The sequence below is a fragment of the Seriola dumerili genome, unplaced genomic scaffold (assembly GCF_002260705.1).
Source record: "Seriola dumerili isolate Sdu_G_001 unplaced genomic scaffold, Sdu_1.0 BDQW01000242.1, whole genome shotgun sequence".
NCBI classification, from domain to species: Eukaryota; Metazoa; Chordata; class Actinopteri; order Carangiformes; family Carangidae; genus Seriola; species Seriola dumerili.
The window spans coordinates 1862891-1884297 of record NW_019174497.1 but is presented as its reverse complement, the minus strand read 5'-3'; the positions used below and the strand labels follow the sequence as shown (position 1 = coordinate 1884297).

Sequence of the window (21407 nt, the reverse complement as noted above, 5' to 3'; positions counted from 1 at the left end):
CCAACTTTTTAACCGCCTTCCTACTTATCAAATGCTATATGTAGAGAGTGTTTTTCGTTTCTATGCAAAAGCTTAGCAAAACAAACAAACATACGCGGAAACGCCAGACAAACATGCAGCCAACTGAAGTTACAATTAGCCTTTCAGCTAGCTAAAGAACTCTTACCTGTGGGCGTGTCTTTACTCTTCAGGAGCTTCAACCTGACAGGAACTTGGTTTCTGTACCCGGCATATTCCCCATTAATGACGACGGCACTACCAGATGAGCAGTTTTTGTGTTTGGTCCAAAGTTTTTGTTGTAAAGTCACTGAGTCCACGGCTATCTTCATAGTGCAAGTCCTGGTTGGATCCATCAGTCACACACCTGCTAAGTTCAGAGCAGGTTCTGATCTGCACTTCTGGACATGAGCCACCAACAGTCAAGGGAAGGAATTGCAGTGCAAGTTTCACAGCTGCTGATGTGCATATACTGTTGCATCTTAAACTCTTGTATCAGTAAACTTTATTTAAATGTTTATGTTTTATTCAGCTTTTATTGTAGATAAATCTTGTCTGATCTTGTAAATTTGTCACAGAAATGTCAGAGAAATTCACTGATTCCTACAACAACAAAAAAAACGGATGTAAACTCAGCTACCCTCCTCCTCTAGAGAGAAGATGGCTCCTCTTTTCTAACCATTAGTGACCCACATGGGTCGACACATATCGTGCACCACCACGTGTGTCCACCTGCACACTTGACTAAGTTTTTCACAAATCACCATAAATCAACATAAAACAGGTGGATAGATGGACCAAATAACATGTAGGTGTTGGGTGCTGGAACAAATAATGAGAAAAAAAAACAACCAGAGCCTGGAGACAAGACAATTTATGTTCCAACATTCAGCTTTGGCCAGGAGCTTGCAGGGACTGTACGATAAGAACATGGACACAAGCAGCTGAAATGTGTTCAGCTTGCAGGCTAAGCACAACTGTAATATCTTATATTACCTTTAAGATAGCATTTATGAGGTCTATATGCATTGCAACATTGACTCCTGTACCGGACATGATAGAGATGTATATAGACAGACAATAAATAAAATGGATGGAGTTCTCAGGTTACAAGACTCCAACAAGCACACTATCACCATAGCCTGGCCATCTGCTCATTGCAGGCATTTTACTATAATGACTGTTCAGCCTCCTGAGTTGCGACCTCTGAGATGGTGAGGAGAGGAGAGCAATCAAAGCACATTCAGTTCTGCCATAGTCATTTGCCTGCTCTCAAAAAGCTATCACAGGGTGCAGCTGTAAACATTTTGCTCCTCAGCACTCCTGAGACATGCAGTCAGAGAGGATAGCAGCTATCAGTCTCTTTCACAGAGGAAACCCGGGTGAATACACTTTGCAAGCTGAATACAGCGGAGAGGGCAAAATACATAGAATAGTCCAGGGAGCTGAAGTAGGTCAAAATAAACTCATTATTCAAAAGGAAGAGTGTACTGAAAGCTATGCTCAAGACTCCCTTAGTCTCTGTTGTTGATGTGCAACACTCATGCAATTTAGGTTTGTGAGCAAGCCAACAGCTGTTTATGTTCCCTTTTAAAAGGCACGCAAACATCCAAATAGAGCAATCCAATTTAGTCTTTTTGTAATGAATGAGCTTTTGGAATAAGCTTTCTATTATAGTGACAACTGTAAACTGAGCCCTTTATTAACACTGTTGCTTGTCTGTATATCAGCTTGAAACATAAGGTATATTTGTAATAAATTTATTGCAATAATAGCAAAACATACAGAACCACCTACTCCCTGCCCTGTGCAAAAGCTATGGTATATTATATCATTAGATAACATCGCCCCCTTGTGGACATGAGTTTGGCTTGTTTTGTGCAGGAAACGCTCAGTCAGGAAAGCATATCCAAAGAGATATTGTAAGTTTAGGTCTGATTGTTTATTTCAGAAGTTTTGAGATAAATATAAAACATTAAGTCTTAATTAATCACTATTTAAAAAGAAAGAGATCGTCTCTCCTTACATGACTATTTTTGTACACTGACATGAAATGTGAGACGTCACCAACAAACACAGTCACACACACAAAGACACATACACCAGGGAGAAAGACTGGTCTAAAAGTAAAAAGATAAATTTTGTAGTTATTCCGTAGACTGATCATAAAGCATGTGGTTAGTTTGAATGTTGTGGTCTTTAATGAATCCAAAGGGGCTGACCAATGAGGTCAACCAGCCAGCAGTTTTATTTAGGGCTGTAGGGCCTCTGATGCTCCCCAGCAGCTGTTGTGTGAGTGTGTGTGAGCGCATGTGCGTGCATGTCTGAACTTTCCCATTCTTCTGATCGTTCAACTTTGTCTGGTAAGCCAACAACTCTATTTATTGCTTGGAACAGAGTGACTACCTCCTGCTCTTAAACAAAAGTACAGCAGGTGATTCTTGTGCTGAGGAATTAGACTAGATTTAGAGGTAAAAATCTATAAATAACAAAAGGCTATGAATGATAATGCAGATTTCCTGTATGAAGTAGGCCTACAGAAATATGTGTGGGTGTATACTCAAAAAGGATCCACAATGTAAAGAAGTAGCTTACAGTACACTAGTATATACAATATACTGTATAGTTCAATAGGCAAAGATTAAATAAGAATGTAGTAAGATTTTTTGCATTTTCATAGACTTCCACTGCCTCTTGTTTGGTGTTGATAATAATATGTAATTATTTTGACTTAATGGAACAATATACTACGTATGATAAAGGAAGTATATGTCTCAAAATGTAAAGCTTTACATTATTTCAGTTCTGGTTTGTTAGTCATAGGGATAAAATTTGTGAATCTCCTCAGGAAATCCCAGTCGCAATGACTCTCCAGTGGACGGCTGTGGCTCTCTTCCTCTATGGAGAGATAGCAGTCAACCTCATCTTGTGTATACCCTTCATATCAGCACAGAGGTAATGCGATTTAATATACAAACCCAAAGCACAATCTAAAGTCCATCCAGCAACTCATGGTCAGCATCTTGCACAGCAGCCTGTTCTTTGAATTAATGTGCAAGAGTTTAGTTGTCAAGAGGAAAAGTGAAAGAGGCAGTTCACACAAATCACCAGCAGAGTGCATCCACACCCCTTCTAGGTAGACACAGTGTTTGTTATGACAGCTACACTCACAGTGTCCTTCTGACCTACTTTGTAGATGGCGTTTGGTTTTCAGCTGGAGAATATGGAACTGGTTATCACCATATCAGAACAAGGGCTTCTTTACAATGATCATGGTCCTCATTGTTCTCTTCCTTGGTAAGCCATCTACTGTGTCAGACACTGAGTAATACTAAGAAGGCTGTCATGTTGTGTGTCCAGCCCCGGCAACAACAGTCACGCTTCTGTCCTCCTCCTCACTCTCAGATGCTCTCCGTGAAGTGCAGAAGTACTCGGGTCCTGAGCCCATGCAAGACGCCAAGGTGAACCCCAATGTATACGACCACGTCCACATGAAGCTGTTCAGAGCCCAGAGGAACCTCTACATATCTGGCTTCTCTCTCTTCCTCTGGCTGTTAGTGTTATTTCTTTCCACATTCATTCAGAATGGCAGAAACAAATGTGTTTGGGACCTCACTCGAGAACAAACATTACTATACCACTGCCCTCTTGCTTATTCACCTTTTACAGTTCACTTCCTGAGGTCCTGTCCTGTTTTGTTTTGTCCTGCCTTTATTTCCTCCGGTTCTTGTCTTTTCCTGTCCTGTGAACTCATCACAGTATCATGCGTCGGGTTGTCACCTTGCTAAACCAGGTTGCTGTCACGCTGGAGGACAGTGCAGGCCTTCGGACGCAGATGGGCAGTGCTGTCAAAGCAGCCAAGCAGCACCAGGAGGACAACCTGAAGCTCAAACGAGTGAGAAACAGTTAATTAGAGCCTGATTACAAAACTAAACCTTTGTCTTATAAAGCCTGTTTATTCCCTTTTCTCCCCCAATAGGCACCATCTTCTTTAATATCATATATTCTCCCAGTATAACATTATGTTGCATTTTAAAGTGTTTTCAGACAGTATTGTTTCTATTTTGTATGAACTCTCTTGTCAGCTGTTAAAATAAACCATTTAAGCTTGGTAATTAGAGGTAATCCTTTGCGCTCAGGCTCTCCTAGATGATGAAAAATCTATGTCAGCAAAAAACGAACAACTGAAGCTGGAGGCTGAGAAGCTGGCAGGTCAACTGAAGGCTGCAGAGGAGGGTGAGTCATCATCACTGCCTTCAGACAGGATGCTCTGCAGTTTTACATTTCAAAAGCAAAGAGCTGTGTGTACAAAGATTATTCCTAAGGAGCATGGACCACAGTAGATCGTTTCTTGCATACAGCTGTTGCATTATGAAAGAAGTTCATTTTAAAGGGGCATTAATGATATAGAGCAGTTTAAAGATGCAGGACTGTTTGTCTGTGCAGCTGTGCGCAAGTCTCACACTGAAGTGGAAGCCATGAAAAGGCAGGCGAAAGGTCTGGCACAAGAGTATGACAGACTATTGAGGGAACACCATCAGCTCCAGGTAACACAAACACACAAAAACATACTGTATATGTGCATGCAAATACACAAACACAACATACATAGTGTATACTGAGTGTACTAATACTGGGGTGATTCATTTTTTAATCCTTTAATTGATCCACAGAATCTCCAGAGTGATCAAGACAAAAAGGATCAATAACCACAGGAATACACTGACAGGTGTTTTCAGGTGTTGCTTCTCCTCTCTGACTGTGGATGCCTTTTCTTCTCATTACACTGGAACTGAGTGCTATGTGCAATAGACCGCCAGAGGTCATATTTGTATTATCTTTTACAACTTTAATTTTCCTTTAAGTCTGAACCGAGGCGTATGTTTGAATTGATAGGATTAAACAAACAATGCTACAGTTCATAGGATGAACACTAGTTGTTTTTAAATTGTGAAAAATAAAAAAATCTTTATTTTACCTCGAGCTCATTCTTATTGTGGAGGCAAATATTTAGTAATGATTCATTTCTGACAGGTACATCAGACCACCACAATAGTATCCTCCTGTCAGCACATAATGACCAATGCAGTATGGAAATAACTTATTGACAGTTTTTATGGTGATCATGAACGCTAACTGAATGTCTGTCACAGGAGTCTCACATTTTTTTGGATTTATTATAAACCTTTAATTTAGAAAAAAAGGTGTTTCATTGTTTTATGAGTTATGCACTAGACTTGATTATCAACATCTTTTTGAAAAATGTTAAAAATCTTGAAAGTATGATGATATATGGTATGTTCCTTACGTTCATGCTGAGATAAATCATGGAGTCACTCCACACATCTTGACACCACACTGACACGATATAAGCTTCATATTGACAAGGCAGACTGCTGCCTACATATACAATCAGGTACTGTTATGGTGTGCTGTCGTCAGCACAGGCAGGATGGACCAAAATGCAGTCTCACATAAAGGCACATGCAACGGAGTAGCTGTAATGGTGAAAACAAAGGCAGGCAGGCAGGACCACAGCACGAACAGGAGCACGAACAGGACCATAAGCACAAACATGATCGGATGATCCGACAGAGAACAAACAGTGTGAACTGGAACATACAGGGTTGATTAGTTAACGAGGTGCAGGTGGGGAGTGCTCAGGTGACTGCAGGGCTGAAGATAAGTGGGAACATGTGTGTAGATGTGCAGAGACGTCAGGTGACCTCTGGTGGCCGATGGAAGAATGGCAGGAGACGGGGGCAGAATGGCCAAAATGAACAGGACTGGGGCAGGAGTCGTGACATGTACAGTAGATGTGGTAGGGTTTGTAAACCAACGGGTGCAGAACTCTCAGCTTAAGGTCTACTTACGCACTTGTTCTGGAGCTGTTGACCATATCGCACAGTCCTCGCCAGCAGTCTGAGGTTGGAACTGTAGATGTTCAAACTTTCCATGATTGATGATTCTGAGCACCTCTAGGGCTTCACACTGAGAGAAGTTTGACTGGAACCACAAAGTGATGAAATAGTGGTCCTACTGCTGGAATGATTTCTGTTACGTCTGGGCAGGAAGTGATAGTTTCCCCTTTGTATGCCAACGGGATAATCTTTCAGTGGGCAGCTGTTCCTTTGTTGCCTCTAGCTTTGATCTGGTTATTGACCTCATTCGTTTGTAGGCTGAAACACTTACTCTGCCTCAGTGTAGCTATATTCACAGTTCTTCCAGCAAGTGTGCCACAGAAACAGTCTACAGACTGTTTAATGTACGTTTCTCTTCTGAAATGAAATCAAAGCCATGAAAACAAGACTGAGATGAAGCAGTTCAACCATCTTATTCACACAGATTTTTATCAAGTTTAATCATAAAAACAAAGACCAACATAGAAAATACAGCACAATTACATTTTTTTTCTATGAAAGTCTTCATGAAAAATACAAACACACAAATTTATACATTCCTGAAATAGCATGTTTTGTTTATAAAAATGACTCTTTTGTTGAGATTGTAGGTCTGCACAAAACCTGTACAAATATATACTCTGTGTGCTATGAAAAGTGTCCACAGTGTGTTCCTCTATACATCTGAGTCAGAAGAGAAGAGGTTGTGCTGAAGCTCACAAGCCAGTTTCTCTGTCAGGACTGCGGTCTAAGGCCAGTATGAACTGCTCACAGTGTATAGAGTTATTCTCCTCTTTCCTTAGTGACTCCAGCTCTGCACTCCCGTTAGTCAGAGCGTTTTTCTCCTCCCTCTTAATATGTCGTTTGAGTAGAGCAAAACCCAAAATACATAAGAAGAAGGAGACTGTCCTCAAGCCCAGTGTCAGGCCCAGGTACACTATCCTGCAAAACAACATGATGTGGTACTGTTAGGGTACAAGTTGGGGAATTTATTTGATTGATTTATATGATTATCAGGGTATATCAGGGTGAAGCTACAAATCACAGAGGGCAAGTCACAAGTCAAGTCAAATAAGTCCAAGCTGTTTAACTAGTGTTTTCCTTCAGTGCAGAGCCTCACAGTGCACCTAGTGTGGTTACAGACGTTTTATTCTGTGAACTCAAGAGCTGAAAAGACTAGTGGATACTGTATACAGTCATAGTTACCTGTAAGCTGAGGTGTTGTATATTCTGCACGCTCCTCTTCCTCCACACATCTTGTATCCCCATTTGAGGCAGGTTGTGTCGATTATGGCTCCAAAGTATATAGGGGCAGGTATTCCAGCTGTTGTACAATTTAAAATAACTTGTTACTTGTTAAACAAATAAACAGCAAATACAAGGTTACATTTTCATAAATATTCAATGAGTCCTTAAGGGATTTCTGTGTGTCTGTCATTCAAACTAAGTGGACAATAATACCAAAGACAGTTCTAACCGAGTGTGCGAGTGGCCAACGTGTGGATTCCAAGTGCGAGGGATTTCAGCTCAGGTTTAATGCACCTATAGAGACAAGACTGAGGCGTTAAAGAGGACTCAACTTTTCAACCTCACAACACTTAAAGAAGGACAATTATTTACATTTTGATTTACTGGAAGACTCAAAACGCTACGAATGAGCATTATATTGATAAAATGCTTTAAGGTACTAAAGAAGAAGAAATTCTTCTGAAAGCTTTACTCATTCACTCAACATCTCCATCAATGACACTGAATCATACAGAAGTGATCTTTTTTTTTTTTTTTTTTTTTTTATAATGGCAGGAAGTATAATCTGTCCAAGAATGACATGAAAATATGTCAAGTGATTCCTTTTTCACACAAGCCCACAAGGGGGATGTCGACAGACCTGACGAGCAGCACAAAGCCAGGTGTTCCCCCAAGAGAAATAATGAATGAGCTGAGGACAGACAGAGCCAGGAAGTATGGAAAGATTTTGTCACAGCTCTCTCTGCGTGGACACTGGCCTAGAGTGACTGTCAGGTTGCCTGGTTGGGTGTCAGCCAGCGCCAAACACCTACAGTTTTCAAATACCTAACAAAGAAGAAATGAGAAGTAATGTATATTATGAATGTGATATCAGTGATAGATGTACTACTCTTTGGGCATCGGTATATATCAATATATATATATGAATAAAGCAGCAGTTCAACCTTCATACTGTGTTTGTCAGCCAGCACTAAGACATATAAATGTGTAATGACGAAGACAACGGTGTGTGTCTGACCGTGTTCCTCCCAGAGCCAGAGGAGGAGGTGCATCCAGCCAAGCATGGGGACACGTAGGTGATCCCATTCTCTCCGCACACTGGATCCCACTCTCTTCCTGAGCACAAGCAACCCGAGTTACAGTTGGAGAAGAGAGAGCGTTCCTGGTAAGACAATCCTTCCACTCTGCATGTGACAACATGAAGAAAATGCATATATTATTGACAGCTCATATGAAAAATAGATCAAATAAAAAAAACAAAAAAAACATGGCTATTACCGTGCATGCAATATGAAAACAGACACAGAAAGGCAACACAACACAAAAGGAACCCTAGGAAGTGTGTTAGCTGTAATGATAATTGATAATTGTAGAATTGACATAAGTATATACAAACATCATATACCCGGTATATAAAACAGTGATGCCTGCCACCTTGGAGTTCTCACAGCCCATGGCTAAGAAAAAGAGCGACAGGAAGTAGCCCAGCAGGGAGGTCCCAAAGGCAAATTTAGCTGCTCCCATGATGCCCAGCTTGTACTTCTTCATGACAACCCCTCCAGAGAACATCCCAAGGGCCACAGCTGGGATGTTGATCATGCCTAGCAAGAATACAATGCATTTTTAAATGAATAGAGGCTCCAGGAGGAAGCAACTTGTACAAGCAACATCAGGCACCATTAATGCTCCCCAAAAAGGATCAAAGTCAGAACACTCATTCATATCAAAGTAGTTTTAATTCATATTTCATGTAAAGTGAACTGAAGCCGTGTCTCAAAAGATGAAAATGACTTTTGATGGTTGAGAGGATATGGAATGCATTTCTCATCATCTATCACCCTATTCACTCATTCACTTCGGTGGATAAAAGAGCCATGTTATTACAATGTCTTCATTTCCATTATGTCGACCGGTTTGTCGACCTGGTTTCATTAATGTCTGCTTTTTAAATCAATGTCTGAATGTCATTTCAGAATGTCCAACAATTGCAGTAAACCTGGTTGTCATCTTGAAGCTGCAGCGTTTACTGAAGAGGGATGTGGGAGTTGGAGCATAAAAAATTCATCACAAGCTAGCTCATGAAACAGTTATGATGACCGTCCAGCTCACATCACTTTGCATAGCTAAATACTTTTCTTTCAGCAAAGAAACACAGGTTTTGAACAAGCTTACAACTAAGTTAAAAAATCACGAAACAAGGTAAACATTATGAATTATCAAAATAGTCTGCTTACCCATGAGAAAATTGGCTTTTGATGCTGACTGGCCATAGTGTTGCTCAATGTATTTGGGTTTGTAGGTGACCATCCCGATGAGAGAGTTGAACTGTATGATGGTCACACATAAGTAGATGATGTACACAGGATTTCCCAGGAGACTCTTCAATGTGGGCACAAATTCTGTGTGGGGAAGCTTAAATGAATGAGATGTTGAAATGGAAAAGAGAGCAACAAAGGGCCATGCAGTAGTAATAATTCATGGAGCACAATTGCATTTATAACCAGCAGGTGATGTTTAGAACTAGACCCACAAATGTGTTTAATATGTTAGAACCTACACTCAGTATAATGGACTTCCTGCAGACAAAGTGTTCTTGGAACTGAAAAAATTGAAATTCATGAAAGGAAATGAAGTTCTTAAAAAAATCCGCTTGTGGCTGTGGTAAAAATGTGAGAATACTGTAGATCTTTTGAGAAATTAATCACAAAAGAGAGTCAGTTGAGAAATGTTGCAATAGCAATAAAAGGCAAATTTATTACATCTCACAAAGAGTCCACTAACTTAATACAAATTACGATGCAAGTACTCAATATTCATTGCAGGCATTAACGTTTTTCGTACCCTTGGCCATCTGATGTAAATTTGCTGGCTCCTCAGGTCTGAACTTGTGCTCCATGTTTGGGGAGTCTTTGATGAACCTGGTTTGCTCTGGAGTGCAGCTGGTATCGTGTTTATCCACAGGCATCGGCAGTGATTTGGGCAGGAACCAGAAAGGAACAGCAGACATGAGAGTGATGACACCAGCGATGAGGTAGCCCAGCCACCATGCCCCCACCCAGCGGGCATCACCGGGGGTGATAGTCAGAGTCTCTGCAAAGAGATGAAAACCTTCTCAGCACAGTATGTGCATTCATGTTGTTTTATCAGCTTCTCAGAGTTATTTCCTATAGATGCATTTTCTTTACAGATGTATTCATTTCATTCAGGCAAACCAAGGCAATTTGTAGTACAGTTATATAAAGTACAGTTTACATACAGAGTCAGTTTCAAAGTGCTTTACATACACTTCAACCTTAGGGCTATGGTACATGTTCAAAGGAAACATTTTATAACAGGGAGATGCCTCCTGACTTGTATTGTTCAACAGACAGGTTTACAACAGCTTCAAATTGTTTGCTTTCCAGTCAGATTATACTGTGTCACAGGATTTACCCTGTCCTGATTCAATGCCTCTTGGCAGGTGTGTCTTGCACAGCTTCAACATTGTCATGTGCAACAACCATTTTCTAAATCCAGCTATCCACAGTGGAGTGTTGGTGCATTGTGCTATTGTGAAAAGATGATAATCCACAAATAAAATCCTATCAAGCTCAATATAGTTATTCTGTCAGTCACGGTTTATGAATGAGTCATAGTTTATCAGATGACAGTTGCCTGAGCTTACTCACCCATGTCCACATAGCCAATGTCAACATAGATTTTGGCACAAAGGGACCCCAGCAGGTAGCCAAAGACAGGACCAATGATTGATATTGTTTGGACACAACCTGTAATACACAACAAAAAAAGGGATATTTATTTAGCCACAATCAACACCTACTAATACCTATTGTGTTTGTGCACTATTCTGCAACAATTTATTTTTCAATATTAATTTGCTACTGTAACACATCACATTATGTGGTACAGTCAAATAAGAAAATATTAAAGCATCTTCTTTTAACAAAAGCAGGAATGTACTGAACATGTAGAACATGTAGGAGGTGAGTTTCACTTAGACCAAATGAACCCCCTAGTACATCAACTATCCTGCCAATGCAATACTGCATTCAGATACTGTGACTCTGGCTGAAACACAGTCCATTTTGCATAAGTTATTCATACTGCCACCATTGCATTGTATTTTATATTTTCAAATTTTTACCCTTTTTTGGTGTGCACCTGGGACATAAACAATTTGAAGATTTTAACTGTACACTTGAGTATGGTGGGACAATAATAAAACTGAAATTAATTGACTGTTAATCTGCTTGAAGGGTGAAGCATCATGATGTTATTTATTGTGTCGAGTCAAAATAAACATAGGTGAACGTGACACTGGTGATCAGTTTTATACATGTGATGTACAATAAATTACAATATATATAAAGCACAATATATATTTAATATATTCTAGGCACAACAGACATTACCTTGGCAATACGTTCTAGTAATGAGATTATGTAAATAAAATAATTATTTCCTGGTTGCCTAGATGTAAAGCATTTTCATTCCGATATGTAACTGTAAAGAAAATCCACTTCCGAAATGAATTGCTTTGAAAATTAAGTGACATTAATTTTGGTACCTACAGTCCAAATCAAACATACACAGTGAATGGGGTGTATTACCAATATAAAGGGCAGCATTCTCGGACTGTGCATAATCATCAATGTAGGAGATTCCTAACGGCTGTACTGGAGTCTCTCCAATCCCACGCAGGACATTTCCCAGAAACACATAGATCCACATCGAAACACTGGACTCTCGCTCACAGCCTGGAGTTCAAAATGACATAGGAAAAATGAGCTGAGGGTTTATAATTTAAAGTCTCAGAAACTGACAAAACTTCCTTGTTCCAAACATGTCATGATGAATCCAGACAAATCTCTTGACTAGCACAGTAAGGATTCTACTACCTATCTTACCTCTAGAGGGCAGTATGGAGGGTCTGTCACCTGCCCCGATGGACTCAGGTGAACTTGCTGGACATGGAGAGAGGTTATTGGTTGAATTCACTGAAGATCTAACTGATGTTTCGATCTTATAGCTGCGTACAAAATACCAATGTGACTGTTAAACAAGGGAAGGGAGAAAGCATCAGGTATCGTTAGATACTCACAATGTGAAGCACAAATACATACATCAGAGAGCACATTTTCAAAGTCCAAGAAATACTGTCACTACATTGTGTTCACAGTGCTTGAAGCCTTAAATCAAACACACATAGATAGAATTTCTGAACTGCAATGCATGCATACAGACACTCTGCCTACCGGCCAATGATGAAATGCGGCATGGCGATCAAGAAGGTCCCAAAAGACATCAAGATACATCCGATTGCTATGATCTTGGGTCGGTGGAGTTTGGCACCAAAATAGCTCACAAAGGCAATCACCAACAAATTCCCTACCGGTTTGAGATGATCAGAAGAGGAGATGGAGACGAGTCAAAGGCATTAAATATGAGACTTTGGAGTGCTGAACAGTCCACAGCTTTTTCATGACATGTATTTGCCCTCCACCATGACACTTGTCTAATTATCTGTCTTTCAATGCAAAAACCTTGAGGGATGCTGTGTGTATTTGCTCCGTTTGGTCATTTTGAAAAATGACATTGACTGAACTAAGGGGGCTTCGATAATTTCTGTTCACTGTATGTGTCTGCATGTCATACACACTATCTTGGTCACTGCAAACTGGTTGTTCACAAGATATAAGGGACAGATGTGCCTCAGCTCAACCAGAGAACTATACAGGTTTTGATCAAAGTCAGTGTGGATAATCATATTTGTCAGCAAACATGCAATATAACACATTCTTCATTCATTGATCACTGTGCAACTACACAAATCATTGCAAAATATTCTCTATTCAAGCCTACATACTGTAGCTTCAAAGGATTTTTTGATCATTAAGAGTTGATTAGGTATGCGACCAGTGACTATTCAAAGCTCAAAAGGGATGTATATACACTATGGTGTCAAACCGGCTGAGGACATATTCTTAGCTTACTTGCATTAGCATCTAAATGCTTCAAAACATGTGCATGAATAGCCAGAGTAAATAGAGAGACATGCAGACAAAAATGGAGAAACTCACCTACTTCAAAGCTCCCGTCTATAATGCCGATCAGATAACTGGATATGTCAAATCGCCTTTCTAGTTGTGTAATTGTGCTCTTCATGTAGCTGCCAGATAAAGCCTTGGCAAAGTAGGCAAAGGACAAGGCTGCAAGGAACATCTGCAGAGATAGAGAAAGACGCCAGAGCACTGTGTCAAACAAAACGGTCCTGAAGTGATTCTTCTCTTCATTGTAATTTCAAAATAATATATTAACCTCTATTATTATCATTATTATATAATTTTTGGAAAGGTTAAGTAGTAGATCAAACTCACAATTTTTCCTTAACTTTTATAAGTCAGAGTCAACAGTAAGCTGAACCCCACAGTGGAAAGGAAATATGAAAAGTGATTTAATACGTTTCTAAAGGTTGGACTAAAATGCAAGAAAACATTTTTAGCAAATAAAACAAAACAATGAAGTGCACCAAAAGTGCACTAATTTAGCTGGGCACCAGCTTGTAATTTAGTAAATGTGTGTATGTATGACTAATTTTCAGTGCAGATACATCTTCGTGGAAAAAAAAAAAAAAAAAGCGGCAATGTGCTGTTAAAGCTTGGGCCAGAGGGTGTATTGAGCTCCCTCCTCCTTTTGCTCAGCCACCTGTGGACACTGACAGTCACTAACAAAGGGAGGATTAGTGAAGCCAATCTCTCCAGGACATAGACACATCCAATGTACTGTAGAGCTGACAGACCAACCGACACACAGCATAATTGGAAACAGGTGAGAGGTAACCATAATCTGCACTCTTAGGAATGAAAATAGCCCGTGCTCAGAAGACATGCACGCGCCACCGACCAACACACATGCATACTCTTTTTCAGTCAACAGCATTTATTCTGTCATTTGAAAGAAACTATGAATTCACATACACCTGGTTTATGACAATGACATTATTATTAATAAAAATATATTTTAAAGATATATCACTGCTACCACTCTGAAATTGCAAAATTGTTAAGAATTGGGATTTTATCTTTTTTTATTTAATCTGTTTACAGTATATGGCACCTTACATTGGCTGTGCAATGTGCCCAATAAACAGTGAATACAATTTCTGTTGTGGTCCAGAGGGCCAGATATCATATTCATTTGTCAGGCCAATAGTCAAAAACACACAGATATTCAACTTCATATCATAGAGTACTAAGACACTCGTAAATTTTCACCTTTGAGAAACTGGAGCCAGTGAGTTTTAGACATTTTTTGTTTGTTTATTAAAACTGCCAACTCCTCAGGTCAGGACTCAGTGGTCCACCTACATCTAAGGGACAAGGGACTGGAGGACAGCAATTTGACCAGAGAAGACTGATGGTTTGAAAGAGGAGTTAAACTGGAATAACCATAACAAAACATCGGAGGTGGTCTACGACAACACTTAATCAGCCACTTACAATGCAGTCTTGAGATCCCTCCCCAGGCAGCTCATGACTCATGTCACCCCAACGACTCACATGAAGCTCTTCAAAAGTATAAATTAAGTTACTTTACAATATTGCTGATGTGTAGTCTAGTCTTATTAAAGTATTTTTTACATCATTACTGTAATCTAACCTGGTAGTGAAATATCAATTAGACATCCAACCCTCTCTGGTGAGGGACTCTATAATATGCAAAAATCTGCTGGAGTAACAGAGATACATAACAGTAGATAGTTTGGTATCATCCACGTAATATTGAAAATTGATGTTATCTTTCCAGATTGTGGCTCCAAGTGTAAGCACGAATGACATAGTATGTGGTGAGTTATTAGGCCTTTTGGCATATCACACATAATATCTGCTCTAATACTGGTAGCCCAAAGAAACAGAGAGATCCCTGATCAGAAGGTCCTGAGAAACATGAGTAATAACCTGACAACTTGAACCAGGCTCATTATTCCTGGCTCAAAAATCTGCTTTTGGAAATGCAAGTGACGCCAAAACTTACAGTAGTGCTGCGACACACACCTTGGATTTTACACCTCGACGTTGCCCTCACTTTAAGATATGTGAACTGTAACCCCATTTGTCACTGACCTTTCAAAACTCGTCCAATCAGAATACTGCTGAGCAAGAAGCTTAAAAACAGAGAGGCCTCTGAGTTTCCTGTGTGTGGTATGACCTTTTCTCAGTATCAATTTAATATTTATCATTTATAGATTATGTAAATGATGATGTACCAGTGTAGAGCCAAGCTCTCTGCATTATGTGCCCAACCCAAAGGCAAGGACAGCTTACACTTCTTGTCATGTGTCTACTGCCTAGGAGACCAGGTGAGATATTTCGTCAGAAGATTTCCACACTAGATAAACAGTTATCTTCATGTTTTCGCTCTGTCTCACTTCCTCTGCAGCTGTAGTCTGCATTAACATGAAGACTGCTGAGTGAAAGATGAACAAAGATAAAGGCCAGAGTGGAGACAGACTTTACTACAAGCTCTGTCAATGATGGCAAATAAATGAAAAATTTGGGAGGAGCTAAGAGGGACCAGTGGAGCTATGGCAACCATCAGGGTGGTCCAGGCTTTGCTCTAATGTCAAGTGCATACTTAGCATTCACACCACATAATACAACTGGATATAATGCCTCTGCACAATGGTTCTCATATGACTGCATTAATAATGTTGATTTTGCATCAGTATTTTGCCATAATTTAAAGGAAACTTCACTACTCTTTGAAACATTGAAGTGTGAGGAATATTAGGAACTAACATACTAAATTTTGATCACAATCGATAAAGTCACTTGAATGCAGCAGCTGGAGTGGCCATCACCTTGGAAATTTCACTGATTTGAAAGATAATATTTTACTTCTTACATTCTGAAACATAAGGTTCTGCAACATTTCTTATTGTAAAATATATAATACTGATTTTCACCGTGGTAAAAACTTGTCCTGAGTCTTGTTATTTAAGTGTAATTCTTTCTGATTTTTCAGACCAGTGCTAGAGCTATTAAACACCTTTACACCCAGCATGTAGAATAACCCAAAGCTGGGCTAAACAAACATACAGCAGCAGCAGACAAAAACCCTTTCTCTAGATAAACAAGTGAATGTTGTATCAAAAGCATCACACCCTGAGAGGTTCACAGCAGGATTACTGCACAGAGGGAAACACACATGGACAGAAAGGCAGCATGACTGGAATTCCTAATTATTGTTGGTTGAAGCTGAAGCATTTCACTAAGCAGCTTTTTAATTAATGTTCAATGTGCTTCTTAATCCAGTAAAGTGGTACAGACCCTCCGTCCTAACCTCTTTTACTGAAGCACAAACTTTGTCAAAGGAATTTTTCACAGCGACTTAATACCCAGTCCAAAGGGCACAGAGAGCTGCTGTACTCAACACCTTGCATGGAGATGAACTAGGCCTACCAGAAACATGCAGCACACTCCGCTCAAACTTTCTGTGGGTGTTCAAGCATTTATGAATTTACATCAATATACACAGAAGATGCCTTAGGTGTTTTTATTCAGCTAGTTGTCCATAGAAAATTTGCTTTTTAAATGACCAGGCTGAAAAAATTATGGTACAGCAGAGGTGCTTACAGTCATATGTGGCTTTTACATATTCTCTACATATTGTACAGGAAACACACACCCTGAGGGTGCACTCCCCAACACGTGCACTCTGTGTCTCAGTTTGTTATGCACATGTGATTCTAGTCATATTTGTGTGTCCCCTCTAGGCCAGTCCAATGACTGTGAAATGACAGACATGTGGGCTCTCTGTTGTTTCAGGCTCAAACACTTCATATATGGTCTTAAGATCATCTCTGGTATATGCTGTCCCCATTGGCCTGTGTATCTGTATTTCTGTAGTTTTTCCCCTCTCTGCCATTTCAAAACTAGATTTTGAATCATTACCAAGTTTGATATACACAAAATTTTCTGAAATGTTGATCATTTGTACCTTCTTTATACAAGCCATGAAAAAAGGAGTTCATGGTCAAATTTTTCACCATAGCCTCAGGAAAACCTTACCTAACTCACATTATGCCAAAATTTTGAATATACTGATACTTAACAAAGTTGACCCCGAATTCAACACATGCATCTCAGTTCACTGAGGACTATTGTGATCTCTCACATTCAGGATCTGTCTCACACGATTTTACATGGATTGGCTAAAGGTCAAAGGGCTTGTCAGTAGGGATCTGTTTTTTTCAGTAGAGCACAATACCTTCAGATTGGGGTGGCAGGAGTTCTTCACTGCAGAGGAGATAGGGTTGCTGTCTAGAGTCCAGCTGCCTGCGACTGTGTTGTCCATTTTCTTCATGGCAGTCTCCTGTTGTGTATTATCTAGGCTGTGGCTTCTCTTCAGATGGTTTACTATGAATGTCCTCCCTCACATCTGTTGGGAGAAATTGGGGAAAATTCTGTGAACTCTTCTGTTGCACAACAAGACAGCAACTCATTATAGGTCTATGTTTTAGGAATGGTATGCTCCTTTGGCTAATATAAGATTAAACAGCGTACATATCATATCATCATATCATCATCATATCAGATCATTCTTCACACAGCATCTAAGAAGTCTTGTCCTTATTATGAAGTTGCTGGATTATTTTGCACAATATTAAACCTCTGAACAAAACCCTGTTAATTCTTGGCTGTGCTATTAACTAGCATGATAGTTGTTCAACATGTAGATAAAGACAGTTTGACAGCTGTTGGACGGCACATTTTACTCTAAAAACTTAAGTCACCCATTAGCAGTTTCCCCTTGCTTTCAATCTTTGAGCTAAAATAGAGTGCATATATAATGTAATGCAAGGCCAAACAGAAGAGCAAAGAGAGAGCAAAACTTTGCATTATCTTCAACATCAGTGATATGGTTGCACATTATGATTCCACCATGTGAGCAATGCACAGTGTTTTTCTAGAGGTCCAGTAGATGTCAGGACATATATTCTCTGACTCTTGACTGTATTCACACCAAATTTAACATCCAGGTCAGTTATGCCCACATTAACAATACACAACTCACTCAAGAACCTAATGGGAAATGAAACAAGGGAAACATGCATAAAGCAGACTTCACATCACCAGTAAACACTGCTTCATACTCGAGCGAAAACTTATTACAACTGATCCTGTAGAATCCAAGTGATAAAGACTGACAGAAATATGAAAATAAGAGAAAACGGGCAACTGTTTTCAGAATAAGCAAGTGAAGGCATGATGGGAGTAAGGGTGGATTTGGTGAACTTTTGTGCCTTAAAACACTCAGAGAGAGAAACTCTCAATTGGAAGAAGCTCTTTGAAGATCAGAGCTTATAGAAAAACAAAACCAAGTCATCAAGTGTTCCTATGCCTGAACTATTCTGGAAGAGCAAGGAATACTGGTTTGAGTGCACATATGCTAAAAGGGCGCTGTCTCATTAACCAAAAGACAGCTGATATTTGTATTATGTGTGTTTAGATTATTGTTGAGAAAGACATAGAAACACAGAGTAGAGCAGTGCAAAGAGCAGAGCTGTGACACTGTTTAAGAGGCAGAGCTTATTCAGTGGCATGACAAGTCCCTATGGATCCCTCCTCCTTGCACCAAACCAAAGAATGGCTTTGAACTATGCAAGAAAAAAATGTAACTGGAGCTGTCGACATAAGGCTTTCGTGCTCATGTTACATTAATAGACATTGAGTAGAACAGTATTTTGGCACAGCAAGACTGTAAACTATACTGATCTCCTTGTTTATGTATTGCATGAGCTAGGCTGCCTTTATTTTAAATATGACCTACCAATTAAGGCTGCACATAGAGCAGAAGAAGGAGCTATTCATCTCAACTAATCATCTTGTAATGATAACAATCACTTTATTATTGTCAACAATCTTCTGAACTGCACCACACACAAACAAGCATTTCACATTCAACGGTCAAAATATTCCAGTTTAAATGCATATGTTTTGAAGCTTGTGTCTGACTAACAGAGGCTTTTAATGGGCTTCAGTTGCTGTGTCCAATTATGTCACAGTCGCTATGGAATTTATACAAGACTGTCCATTCCTGTCTATGCAGACAGGAGGGAGGAAGGGAGGGGTTTCCCCAAAGGTAAGTGAAGTACTTCACAAATCTAAGTTATTTTGTCACTCTTATCTGATAATAGCTCTCGTGTGTACCCAATGATCAGTATAGCAATCAACCTATATAAGATAATATCTGCCATGCTAAATAGCACTGATATGCAGCTTTAGTATCCTCTAAAACTTCCTGTCTCTTCAAGACAAGAGCTCTTGAGCAGGGCCTTCATTTCTTTTTTGCTGACAAACTGATGTAAGGTACTCTCTATACATATTTAATAAATAGCCTTTTATAATGATCCTCTGTCCTGTCCTCTGAAGGCAGTGGTTGGATTCCTGATCAGGATTCCTGACAGTAATCTACAAGTTCTTGGCTGCTGTAGAGAATGACCTTTAAGCTTAAAAATCACAGAGGTGCATAAAAACAAGTCAGAATTTTCTAGGAGAACAGTCACTCTGAAACCCACTGACACCAAAAAACAGGAGTACACTTGTGCTGAGTTCTAAGTAAGATTCTCTATCTAGGATTAAACGTGGCAACGATCACGTGATCTTGGTTGAATTGTTGGTGATAACACATGCTCACAATGATAAGATCAATTTTCTCTGGTTTCTGCAAAGCCCATTCTGTTTCCGCGGACAGCTCTGCGCACTGCACCGGTTAAGTGATGCAGAGTTGATGCTTCACTGACACTGGGATGTTTTTATATCCCTTAAATCTGCGAGTGTCTGAACTCAAATCGCAGTTACTTCACTAAATTGTAGTCTTCAAAATAACCAAACTCCACAATACCCGCATGATTTTAACGACAGTAAAGCTTTACCGAAAAGAACATCATGACACTTACCCAAACTCGGAGCTTCAAACCTTTCCCTTCACAGTGTCTCTGACTACTTATTTAAAATAAAATAAAAAAAATCTTGTTGTTTGAAAGGCTTCAGCTGCATATATGACTCTTGTTCTCATCAAGTCACCTCCTCATACTGAGCACGCTCCTCGGCAGCGGAGAGCAGAGTGTTTGACTGGCAACGACAGGGTGGATACGAGCACCGTGTTCACTGTGAGCCACACGTGACGCGCAAGAGAGAGAGCTGCGATTTGTACTGTCCAAACCATATCCCACCTTTTCACTCAGCTTTAATAAACTGTAAGCGGTGAACTGTTGTCGCAAACACCTGCAGTGTGTCGGTAAAACTACACTCATATTTCCGCACCGATCGATTGGACCTGAGACATGCTATGGCATGCATTTGAAGATCAGTCTGCTGAAACAACATGCATGGACGAACTGTTCCCCTGTACCTCCCTCGGTGTGTGGTGTTTACAGCTTTCAAGCATGGCTCAGATGATAAAATATACGCTGAGCAAAACCATGTCATGCACACACACCATGAGGACACAGGTCAACTGAGAAAATATGATCAGAAAATTTGAACGACCTCATGTTTGCGTCTTTACTACCAACTTTGTTACAGTGTCGTGTAGTGCACAGAGGGCTTTAAACTATTCAGTCACTATGGAATTGAATCGATAAGCTTATTCAAATGTCCTGCATCAAAGCAATTCATTTACTTCTAAATAAAGCAGATGATTATGCATCATATTTTCATTGAACATGTCTTGCTCATCTGTAGGAATAAACTGTGTTCCTCAAATATAGTGACAATCTGTGTCTTAAAAGCAGTAATGTTCATGGTCAACTAGGATGTATGGGATTGCCACAAGATTAAGTCCAACTTTTATTTGCTTTATAACAAGTCACAAAACTCTGCTTGGTGGAATACAATGGAATCTAAAATGTGTCTGCAGGCTCAAGTACACCTGCAGACAGCTTCATTAAAATTAGTCAAAAAAAATGGGCTCACAAATAGTAAAGATTCAATTACAATTACAAGTCACTGAACTTGTTTTGAGCAATGAAAGTCACAGAGAGAAGCTGACAAATGAAAGTGTGCATTACAGGACAAAATGTGATTTGAAGTTTGGATTGACGGTTCTATTAATGAGAGAAATTCATGTGTGCATTTTCTCAACTAACTTCAAAGCAATTTTGATAAGTATGACATATAAAAAGACAGAAAAATATATATTTTTTAAAAACCTACATAAACAAGAAGGAAACCAATGCACCTTCAATACTTGCGCCCC

General features: G+C 39.7%; 2 protein-coding genes across 2 annotated transcripts; one reads left to right on the top strand and one right to left on the bottom strand.

The window, feature by feature from the left end:
* Positions 1-2860: 2860 nt before the first annotated feature.
* LOC111229873 (B-cell receptor-associated protein 29-like) lies at positions 2861-4712 on the top strand. Its single transcript, XM_022756371.1, has 7 exons — positions 2861-2952; positions 3194-3294; positions 3403-3550; positions 3757-3892; positions 4137-4233; positions 4444-4544; positions 4671-4712. Exons 1-7 carry the CDS (start codon positions 2861-2863, stop codon positions 4704-4706), a joined length of 711 nt encoding a protein of 236 aa, XP_022612092.1. The 3' UTR covers positions 4707-4712.
* A 2387-nt stretch (positions 4713-7099) lies between these two features.
* On the bottom strand, positions 7100-17510 carry LOC111229711 (solute carrier organic anion transporter family member 1C1-like). Its single transcript, XM_022756158.1, has 13 exons — positions 17415-17510; positions 13226-13367; positions 12401-12533; positions 12053-12174; positions 11756-11902; positions 10814-10912; positions 9987-10235; positions 9380-9544; positions 8551-8746; positions 8164-8329; positions 7786-7970; positions 7375-7439; positions 7100-7221 (listed from the first exon to the last, which is right to left on the bottom strand). The coding sequence occupies exons 1-13, from the start codon at positions 17508-17510 to the stop codon at positions 7100-7102; spliced, it is 1887 nt and encodes a 628-aa protein (XP_022611879.1).
* Between the last annotated feature and the right edge of the window lie 3897 nt (positions 17511-21407).